Below are 12,635 nucleotides of genomic sequence, written 5' to 3' on the forward strand. Positions count from 1 at the left end.
ATATGGCATGATTTACAATTGCAAACTAACAACTCTACCAAAAGAATAAAATTTCTAGATTTTTCATCATGTAAACATGGTAAAGTTTTTCAACTTATAATCTATATGTTTTCATATGTTTGAGAAAAGCTTTTGATTGGTCCTAATCTACATGTATTTATTTCAATTATAGAATATATATAAGATTCATGTATATTTTATATGCATTGTTTGAGCCAAATTAAAAGTTCAGTAGACGGTCAATATGTCAACACACAAGTTATTAAAAAAAAAAACTGTAAAATTGCTACATTTGTACGTACAAATGTACTTATTTTTTAGTTCAAATTGCATTTACCTGTTTGTAATTATCAATCAGTCCTGTTTTGTTGTGAAAAATAAATCCTACATTGTAATTTAGGCAATTAATTTCTTCAGCATAATATGATTTTTTTTTAGATTTACATAGTAAAAAAGAGAAGTTCAAAATACTTTCCTTGTAGAAAGTACAAAATGTACATTGATTGTAAGGTACACCAATTGTCAGATTTTCTTGTTAATGAAAATCATGAATTAATTAATTTACTAAATTAAAATCAAATTTCCAATGATGAATCATATGCAAATTATAAAGCCACAAAAAAGGCACAATTTAAAAAACCCACCAAACATGTGATTTTCCAACAATTCATGAAAATTGTCATTATATTGGAATCCAGGAAATATTTTTTTAGACCTTTCATAGAATTTGAAAAATCTTTTATAATTACATGACAAAAATGTCGTTTAATTCATTACCTTCAGTTGACATGCATGCAATTGAATTGAAATTGTGTTCAAATCAATTTCACATTACATTGACTTACATTTTTTCAATTCCTATGGTCTGAAGCTTTAACACACAAACATACATGTATATACATATTTATATTTATATGGAAACAGTTCATTTAACAGAATGGAACTGCATTTACAAGGTTGTTATTTATCTCTCAGACTTGTTTTGTTGTGAAAATACAAATGATTATTTTTACCAATCCCACCTAACCTAATAGTATTAAGTTATTTAATCTGAATTTTCTTTTGTCAAGTATAAATAATTAAGCTTTAAGCACTTGATTTAATGAACATGATTATAGAATCCATTACTTCCCATGAAGAAAGAATTAAATAAAGGAAGTCCAAGAGACCATAGTTTTAATTAAGAAATTTTTTAATATAAAAAAGAAGATGTGGTATAATTGCCAACGAGACAACTCTCCACAACAGACCAAATGACACAGAAATTGATAACTATAGGTCAATGTACCGGTATGGTCTTGAACATTCTCTTCTCCGCATAGTTACCCGACATCTTCGTTCATTTTCAACATTGGACATTAAGCAACCAACAATTAATCGCTTATAATAATTATAAAAGAGAGGATGAAGTATGTCCAGTGGCAAATATTTCATGCATGTTCAGTATGATAACACATTAAGAATGATTTCAACATGTAGGTCCTGTAGTAGGTCCTGTAGTAGGAGTTTCTTGGATGAAGGTCTGAAGAATGAGAATACCATATTAAGCCCTGTATAGTACACAGTGTGCACCCCCTTTTCATCCTCTAAAGTCGTCAAAAAAGTTATAAAAAAAATTATATACAAAAAAATAAAAAAATAACATTAATTTCTACGAGACCACAACTTAATATGGGATAGGGACAAAATATTTCCTAGCAGCAGGCCACCAGCAGATTCCTCAAAGAGTTGTTTCAAGTGTTTTTCACTTGAAGACAAAAAGTACATACAGTACGACTAGAAGTCAGACTTGTGCAGTATTTGCTTTACTTTAACACCTGCTTTGAATGACAGCAAAATCAGTTCAGAATAAGCACTACAGAGTTCTTGAAAAAGTGGTGGTCCTATGCTTTTGACCACCACAAGTTGCAAAGGACCAGCACAATTTCAATATTTTCCAATGGAAAGGATCATGAAAATCAGCATATTTTCCTCAAGGACCACCAGGGGAAAAAAGTTATGAAGAAATCTGGCATACGATGTCTTGGTTATTTATGTCATTGGGTTGCAGTCTCATTGAAATTAATCCATCATCACCTGTAATTCTAAAGTATTGAAATTCTCCAGTTTTATTGAGGTCACTCATATAGCTCTCTAAAATAGAATATGTGTTGATACAATTTCAAAGAGCCATATATATAAAAGCAACTGGAACGATCAATGCATACAAAAACACTGTTGTAATATATTATTATATACAACTATATCGTCTTAAATTGAAGTTACAAACATGACATATACAAATATGTTACAGGTTTTTTAATTACTTATTGAAAAAAGTCATTGATTTTCTGATGCCTTCACAATTATTAGATTGGTATCACATTATAAGCATTGGCTAGTAAGCAGATCCTGAGTAGAGAGTATTTTGTTTGATATCTTCAAAGTGCAAAAGGTCACAGAGTTTACACGACTGCAGTCGATAAATTGTATGTTGAAAAAAATCATAACAACAAGTGTAATATATTTTTATCTAAACTTGACTGTGAATTAAACTGGTTAATACATTATTCATGTACATGTATCATGTTTAGAAACAATAAAGCCTTAAAATCTATACAATGTACTGCTAATTGAATATTTTTTTTAGTGTTTTATTTTTGTCTTTTTCAGTTATACACAAATTGAAGCACCCAGTCCACGTCGGAGAAATCGTCATAGTACTAGATCAGATGAACGGGTAAGTTAGCCTGTAATTGTACATGTATATTCCAATTACCTACATGTTCTCTTTACAGGTATTTTGTGTGATCTTTTATTTCTTTGCAATTTTCAAAAGTGGGATGGGGTCCGGACCCAAGATAAGGGGGGGTTCCAACAATATGTCCCCATTCAAATACATTGATCGTCAAAAATAAAGGGGGGGGGGGTTTACCCCCCTCTGGATTCGCCACTGTCTTCACGGGAGAAAAATTGTTTTCAGAGATTTAAAGAGGATATTCCCACAATGTGCTGTTGTTTGATATCTGGACAAATTATAAATGAAAAATGTGTAATTTAAATTTCTTAATTGGGCATCAATCCACATATATGTTAACATGCACTTGAACAGGAGAGAAAGTTATGTCTCAGAGATGTTAAGAAGATATTCCTATGTGCTGCAAATCTTTATCGATAAATAATCAATGGAAGTAGTGTAATTTAAATTTCATTATTTGGCATCAATATATCCATATACATGTATGTTAAATTGCACTTGAAAAAAACAACAAAGAAAAGCTTTCAAAATTGAATTTAAAAGGATGATTGTACATGTATGGTGTAGTCAGTCCTTCAAAACTACTATACAAAAGAACTCAATATGAGGGATTAATTTTTTTGCAAATTTTTGCATAATCTTAGATTGTGAAAAAAATATTTCCCTTCAATAACAGAATCTGGCATATTCAGACAAGATGCACCCTACATGTACACACACCAATGTAAAAACAAAAATTGCGTCAAAATAAGGTGCACATATTCCAAATTCTGTAGAACACCCTCCTCCACCTCTATACAGTTCTCTGCATTTTGCAATTATATGTGGCCCTTATTAATTGCTTTAATCATTTAAGCCCTACTATAGCTATGAATGACAAGGTTTAATTGCAGGGAACAAATATTTCAGTAACAAGTCCTTGGGAGAACACTGACATTTATGAAATTATAAATTTATGATAAGGCATTGAATTGGAAATGCTCTGTCAGTCTGTATGACTATTGTCATCTGAAGCTTTATATGCCAATATATCCACGCCTCTCTTTGACACTTTTTATTTATAGATTACAATGTTCATATATTGTTGGATTTCATAAAATATGAATATATATGTTATCATCAGGATTATCTTTGAAAAATATCCATTTCCATGCAATTAATTATTGATCTGACTATTGTTCAAAGCTTGAAGAATTGATCATATTTGAATAATCTGACATCATAATTGCTGGATATCAGTGACTAAATAGGGATCAGTTCAGGGAAAAAAAGCAGTACAGTGTAACCTATGTTAACAAACACACTTACAAATGACTTGGACCAGAAAAAAATGTTACATTAAGCAGGGTGTTGGAATACTCGGGTATTTTCTGCAAGGATAGGCATATTTTGGGAACATGAAAATGTGTTGGTAAAAATAAAAAAAAATGAAGGATGTTGGAATACTCAGGTGACAGATTAGGCAGGTTAATTACACTGTACAAACTTTTGACAAGCCTAGAAGGCTACAATAAGTAACCTCACCCTACATATACATTGTAAGATGTAACCTATGCCCATTCATGTGTCTATCTCAGAAAAAAAAGAGGAAGGGCCTGGGTTAGGGGAAGTACAACTCAGTTTGTGTACCCTTTTCTTTTTTTTAATGTGTCCTCAATTTCAGACTACTCATGTCAACTAGTGATCTTATCTGTCATAGAATATAGAACAGTATTTAATGTATTTTTCATGTATCTGTTAAGATAAAATGAAGGTGAAACCATTTGCACTCTAGATTTATTGGACACTTAATTTCGTGGTTTTTATAAATCCTGCTTATAAGTCGTAAGAAAATTGTTATTTTGCTGCACGTTTTGTTCTTTGGTCTTTAATGGATCATTGTCTCTTACTCAGTCTTAAGCAATCATGTCATATCTTCTTATGTTGCTGCTTTAATTCATGGTCGTCTACTTGTATATAACGGACAAAAATTAGAATCCCACAAATTATAAATCCACAGTCTTTGGAAAATGTTGTAACATGGTGAAATAATTGTCATATAATTGTTTCTGCTTGTAGTCGATATGATATATTAGTCTGTGTTGACTATTTAGTTTACGGAATTGATTTTGGATTCTACTGTTATTAGAAGGTATAATTAAAAGAATTAAAAACAATTTTGTTTCTACTACTTGTGGGGTCTTTTGATCATGTTATATAAGGACAACTATGACAGATCGGTCAACTTTTTGCAAACATGCATTTTTGAGCCTTGAGGGGGGTAGAACCTTTATGAGGACTTGGGTATCGGATGTTTTTAAGCTTGGGATTTATCCTTTTGGGATCCGGGAATTCTTTTTTTTTGAATTTTGGGATGTGGGGATTTAAATTTATTTAAATTCAGGACCCTGTGATTTCGAGATCAGGACCCCTCAGACCCCGTCATTTTTTGGGCCCTGTATACATGTAGCTCAACTATGCTGTTTGGTGTGAGACAAGGAGACAAGGATCCTTGTTGAAGGACATACCTTGACCTATAATGGTTTACTTTTATGAATTGTAACTTGGATAGAGAGTTGTCTCATTAGCACTCATACCACACTGTGTTCAATAACTGATCTTGTGTTATGAAACATATTAGTAACTTTGGTTCACAGAAAACTGAAAAATTCATTCAAGCATTGTAGAGTAGATTGATTTTTACTTTGAATGTGGGTCATAAATTGATTTCATCTATTTATAAAAGTTAATTAAGAATCAGTTATATGTTGACTTTAGAAAAAATAAACCAATAACATTTTGAGAAGTATGAAACAATTTGTTTGTCTTTGTCAAAAGAAACCACTGATCTACATTAAGTAATTAATTATTTATCACATCAGAGCAAACAAAACAATGTCACAATTACGGTTATCATCATAATGATTCAGTGCAAGAAGACGAGACAATATTTTTTTTTTAGTTAATTTTTTCAAATATCTAATCCAGGAATGTTAGGTTAAGAAACATTTCATTTTGTTACCAAGTCAGGACTATGACCGCTTTTTCCCATTCGTTCAGTTAAAGTAAAATAAGGACTCAGATACAGGAATAATTCAATGAACTCAAAAAGTCCACAGTTGACAGCCCATACCGCATAGTCAGCTACAAAAGGCCCTGACAACGTAAAACAATTCAAACGAGAAAACTAACAGCCTTATTCATATAAAAAAATGAACGAAAAACAAATATGTAACACATGAGCAAACGACAACCACTGAATTACAGGCTCCTGACTTGGGACAGGCACATATGTAAATAATGTGATGGGGTTAAACGTGTTAGCGGGATCCCAACCCTCCCCCTAAACTGGGACAGTGGTATAACAGTACAACATAAGAACGAAATATAAATAGTTACTTTTAAGCTTTTCTTGTGAAGTTAAATCCAAAATAACGTGTCGGAGGCATACGTGTCAGAGGCACACAAATTATCAAATATTGTTTTCATTTAACAGTAATTATAAATAACAAGTTTATTTTTTAAACAGAAAATATTTTGAAATTTAAAGGTTATTTGTTATGTCATGGAAAGAAAAGTGTTTCAAACAATTATTTTCACTTTTCAGGAAATTTTGAAAATTTCAAACATTATTTTGCCCAGTTTCTAACATCATTCGATAATTAAGAAGATTTAATTTAACCCTGTCTACCGTAAAGTTATATACCAGTTGGAATTCTCTAGAAGTAAGATACTTAGACATCAATACTTGATTAGAGCCAGCGGAAGTTCAGAATGATCTTATCGCTAGGAACCTTGTCAACAAGGCTTTTAATACCATTATCAATGGATTCCAATGCCGCTTCGCTAGACCAACTTTTCTATCATTTCTGATTCGCTTGGATTGGTAACCCAGTTGTATAATAAAAAATTGTTCGATTATATTTTTTATTCGTTATACAGTATTGAAGATTAACCATCCGGAATGATGGTCTAAGCTTATTTAATATTTTTAAATGTTTTAATATTGTGGATTGTAATATAAAGAATGTATAAAGGTGGTATTTATTCTTAACACTCTATAAAATTACGTAATTGAATTTTGGATTATTTTAGTTTGTAAGATACTTATTATTTAAGGTTGGATGGATTTCTTGGGTTGTAAAAAATATAAAATTGTATTTGAAATAATTTTCAAGTTTAAGTTTAAGTAAACACAAATGTATAGTGTATTCTACTTCCCTATTTGATATTGAAGGAAAAATGTTCGGGATTAATCCAAGATAATAAATTTGCACAAAAAATTGTTGCAATAATGTCATGCAATAACATTTTGAAAAACATGTTTTTGTAGTAAAAAAAAAGGGGGATAGAGTGTTCCAAAAACTAATTTCACCTTGCCACATGTACATTGCCCTCCTGTAAATGATCAAGATGCATGTAACCCAAAGGTTCGATCTTGTCTTTAGGTTATAATAATAATGTTTGTTTTCCTGAAATTTTTTCTATATCAGATCAAATTCATGTTGAGCTTGACATATGTTGGCACTATCTATAAGTCTTAACAAAAAACAGGAAAAGGCATTTTTTTTATTTTGCCATATATATTGTGGGCACATGTCAGCATTATGATAATTTTTTTGTTGGACTTATATGACTGTCTCATTACACTGGTCAACACTTCATCTATTATTTCAAAGACATTGATAATTGATGGCTTAGAGATGTATTTATAAATAAAAATATAGTTCATTACTAAACAAAGGCTGAATATCAGTTATTACAAACTGACATATATCAAGATCATGGATTTATATAGTTTTAATGTATTTGGTTTTGATGAGGGGGGATAGGAGGGGTCCTGATCCCAAAATCCCGGGCTTAAAAACACTAAATCCCGAAGTCCCGAAATTAATTAAAGTAAATCCCGGCATCCCGAAATCCGAAAAAAAGAATTCCTGGATCCCGAAAGGGTCAATCCTGAAATCCCGAGCTTAAAAACAGCCTATCCCGGAGTCCCGATAAAGGTCCTATCCCCCCTCTTTGATGTTATATTTGTTATTCTCATCAGATTTTGTCTAATGCTTAGTCCGTTTCTGTGTGTATGTGTTACATTTTAATGTTGTGTCGTTGTTCTCCTCTAATATTTAATGCGTTTCCCTCAGTTTTAGATTATTACCCTGATTTTGTGTTTTGTCCATGGATTTTTTAGTTTTGAACAGCGGTATACTACTGTTGCCTTTATTTAATCATAAATAACTTCTCAAACTAGTTGACATGGCGTACAATAAGCATCAATAATGTGTCCGTTTCAATTAGAAATTCATTGAAATTTTAGTTTATTCAGGTTGGTTCTAATGCAATGTTAATATCTGTTTTCTTTCACCCGGCTGTTCAAGTGTTAAAAGTTTAAATGAAATCTCGTTGTCAACAAGTTATATTTTCAATATTTCAATGGTGTATATTACGACCGCATTGTGCTGATCAATTTTTATTATAATTATAAGAACTTTAAAAGTATATATTTGATAAAATGATAAGTAATTATTTTGTCACTATAAAGTTTTGTACAGTGATTGAAATGTATACATTTTTTTCTAAAGAAAATATAATATTTGACATTATTTAGACATTTTAATAGCAACGTGGGATCAAAATCTTTTAGATACAATGTCAAAATTTGGGTTGTACTTCAGTGCAAGATTAAAAAGAAAGATATTTGTAATTTTTTAATTCATTTAATTCAAGTTATTTAAGTTTTTTTGTAGTTATCAAAAGATGTAAAGATAAAAATAGTTATAATAAAAAATCAGACTTTGGTCTCATATATGCATAATTATGTAAACACTTTCACTAACTGTCCTTAATTAACAATTTTTAAATGGGACAATGAAAAAAAAATGATTATAGGCAAAATGGACATTTATAGATATATGACTGAATTTATTGTGTATTGAATGACCCATTGGTGGCCTTGGTCTTTTTCTGTTCTTTAGGTGGATTGTTGGTCTCCTTGACACATTAACTTTCAATTCTCAAATTTATTGATCAAAAAAAAAAATTGAGATTACAAATGTATAAAACAATGTAAAGATAGACCTGTCACTATTCAGAACCTTTGTCAATAGTATCTTAGTTTTTTCTTTTGTTATTTTGAGAAATAGGTTTGAAATTTGTAGATCTTAGATCATTTTACTGAATTGGATCACAAACTTTTATAGACTTGGGACAATTTAGAGCATGGCTTATTGAATAGATACATGTAAAAAATAAAAACACAAAAATACTGAACTCTGAGAAAAATTCAAAAAGTAAAGTCCTGCAAATCAAATGGCAAATCAAAAGTTCAAACACATCAAACGAATGGATAACAACTGTCATATTCCTGACTTGGGACAGGCATTTTCTTATGTAGAAAATGGTAGATTGAATGTTAGTACGAACTTTGATCATTTCTAATAAATTAAATTTAATCCTGACTTTTATAGACTTGTGACGTATTAGAGCTTAGTATATTCTATAGATACACATAAGTGTTCGTGTAAGTGCATATCCTTTCTACTGAAATGTGTCATTTATTTTACACATAAGTGTTCGTGTAAGTGCATATCCTTTCTACGGAAATGTTTCCTTTATTTTCACTTTATAATTGAAATGCAAAAATATACCCATTAGTGAAGAAGAAATTTCATCACAATAAAAGCTAATCTTTTTTTATATTTATGTACTTTTCAAACCCGTTTCATCACGTACATGGTTGAATATCTCTTTCAAATAACCGAACTTTAAATATAATAAGAGCCTTAAGGTGACAGTTAAGACAATTTTCCTTGCATACAGTTGACATTTTAAAAGTAATACAAGTGTAATTTATCATTTGATCACATTTTTAATAAAAATAAATTTATATATCTACGAAGCGTGTGCTATTAGGGTGACCCCCTCTAGGTGGCAGCGTTTCTATATAGACCTTGACAACCTTAAAGTGTATAACAGTGTAAGATATATAGTAACCTGAATTATATTTGCAATGTGTAATTCAGTATTAGCCACCAGAGGTAATATTGTCTGCCATAGATTTTGTCAGTGGGTTTTGGCATTTAGAATTTCCATTTTATATAATAGACATGTTTGACAATCGTTTGTTTGACAAACAGTAAAACAATGAGATTTTCTTAAGTAAAAATTCTTGGTCTAAATATTAATCTCAAACAAAGCCATAGAGATTCCCAAAATGCATACTCATAACTTTATAAATTGCACATTATTGTGGATTGTGATCCTTCAAAGTTAAGTCATATTATGTTAAAGTTGGATATTTAAACCAATGTTACAGTATTTACATAGCAATTTAACTTTTTAATTTTCTATGTAGTGTTGTGTGGAATGTTGTTGTCTTTTTCCTTTTGACCAGAATGTTATCTGCTTTTTGACTTGTTTGCTGCTACCTTGGTTATGTATGGTCCAATGTTTTTTTTCTTTTTTAAGCCCCATTTATGGGCATTATGTTTTCTGATCTGCATATGTTCGCTCGTCTACAGCTTCAAGTTAAAGTTTTTGGTCGAGGTAGTTTTTGATGAAGTTGAAGTCCGATCAACTTGAAACTTAGTACACATGTTCCCTATGATATGATCTTTTAATTGTAATGCCAAATTACAGATTTTACCCCAATTTCACGGTCCACTGATCATAGAAAAGAATAGTGCGGATTGGGCATCCGTGTACTTAGGACACTTTCTTTTTTTTTTTTTTTGAGTATTGTGGTCACTTTATACTCACATTAAATTTGGATGATGAAAAGATGATATTGCATGATCTGTAGAATTGGAGGTAGGCAATGTCTTGAATAAACTACCTCAATCTAAATTTTGTTGTGGGCTATCTGACAATTTTTGTTTTCTAGCTGGTGAAAAAAGTTTGACAATATTTACAGTTGTGGTTTATTCGTTTGATGTGTTTGAGCTTTTGATTTTGCCATTGATAAAGGACTTTTCTGTTTTGAACTTTCCTTTGAGTTCAGTATTTTTGTGATTTTACTTTCTTATTGTATACAGTATCAGGATTTTAAGAATTTACAATTGCTTGTTTTACCTAGTAATTAAATTTTTACTATAAAATCCAATCTTGAGAACACAGGAATTTCATATAAATTCTATGTCTTGATTCACTTATCACAACTTAACATAAAAATCCTGTTGGATTCACAAAAGTCTTGGGACTAAGCCTTTAAATCTAACTTTCAATACAACTTGAAACCTTGGCTCAACACATATTGACAAAAGTTGGTCAAACCTCCACTTTACAAACAGTGAAACCTATAAACACCAAACCACTTTGGACTTGCTTTTGTTTGCATGGTTCAAAGTTGAAATTGATATGAAATTCCACTGTCTGTCCTCAAATAAGAGTTCAGTTTTCAGTATTTGCAAGTTTGATTTACGTATAGGTATCGTTGTTGCGTTGTTGCGTTAAAAATTCTCTAGCAAAATATTTACATAGGTATCCCTGTACCGTTTTAAAGTCCTTAGTAAAATGCAAAAGGGCATGACCTCCTCAATTTATTTTTGTTCCTATTGTAACCCCCACCGTCTCAGATTGTTTGAGTACAATCGTACAATGTACACAGTCGTCGACATGTACTTGCAATATTCTTTATTGTAATTGAAGTGTTTTACTTACGAATTAAGTTATTACTGTATATATCAGGAAAAGATAATAAATTATCTTTCAATTCTAGCTCGAGTGTAAAGTATATTTACATATTGAAAAGTGGGGTAAATTTGACATTCCATGTTCAAAACAAACAAACTTGAGGGGTTTTGGAGTCTTAACAACCATAAAAGACAAACAAATGGTAAAAAAATTAAAAGGGATATATCATAACTTAATTAACCCTTTTGATCTTGATTTTCAACTGGGGAAAAAATCTAGATGTTTCCAGAGAAAATTTAAGAATGTTACATCTTGATCTCATCAAAGGTCAGAATCAAGATCTATATGAATAAAAGCCAGGTGTTGTGAAAATATTTACATCCATCACACAGCAACCATAGCACACAAAAGACATCTAAAATCTGCATTAGATGCTATCATAGTCTTTAATTAGATATAACCGTAGATGTGGTATTACTATTAGTGCCAATGAGACAACTCTCCATCCAAGTAAACTGTTATAGGTCAATGTAAGGTCTTCAACATAGAGCCTAATTGGCTCACACCGAACAGTAGGCTATAAAGAGGAAAACCAACAGTCTAATCTATAAAAAAAAAATATTAGAGAAACACTTAGGAACCACATCAACAAACAACAACATCTGAACATCAGGTTCCTGAATCCTGAATTTTGACAGGTTTAAACAAATTGGTTTGAATGTTTAAATAGGTACCAACCTTCTCCCTTATCTGAAACAATAGTGTGGCATCACAACATAGAAACCATGATTTACAAATGTAAACCAATGTTGCATTTTATGGGGAAATAAAATATAATTTTGGAATGCCTCTTTATTGTTGTCTGCCAGCCAATTAAAATAACAGATTCTAATAAAACATTCATGTAATGAAATAAAAGGTGTTTCTTGAAATTAATTTATGCACTTATTGCACCTGCATCAAAGTGCAATCAACAACCAGTTACCATAGGTAAGGATATCAAAATGATAGGCTTGATGAACTTGGTTTGTTTAGTAGAACTTTGGATCTTTAGAAAATGGTGTAAGTTATAGTGATACTGAGAGTAAGTGATCAAGATCAAAAGAAATTAGTTTTAAGTATTAATAAACTCATGAAAGCACAAGTGACACACCTCTTTCTAGTAATTTTAATGTTGTTCCACTGGCAAGTTTAATTATAATGATAGCTTTAAAAGGTTATGCAATTTGAAAATTTTGCTAATTTTAGTTTTTTTCCCATGAATTGTTTTACTAATTTTAGTGTTTTT

General features: G+C 30.9%; 1 protein-coding gene across 1 annotated transcript in view; it reads left to right on the plus strand.

The window, feature by feature from the left end:
• LOC139497481 (titin homolog) overlaps nt 1-12,635 on the plus strand; it is a 101,130-nt gene that overhangs the window by 34,757 nt on the left and 53,738 nt on the right. Inside the window, exon 2 of the mRNA XM_071285710.1 lies at nt 2,653-2,719. Coding sequence (XP_071141811.1) covers nt 2,653-2,719 — 67 coding nt within the window. The remainder of the gene's footprint in view (nt 1-2,652; nt 2,720-12,635) is intronic.

Source organism: Mytilus edulis, chromosome 12 (assembly GCF_963676685.1).
Source record: "Mytilus edulis chromosome 12, xbMytEdul2.2, whole genome shotgun sequence".
NCBI lineage: Eukaryota > Metazoa > Mollusca > Bivalvia > Mytilida > Mytilidae > Mytilus > Mytilus edulis.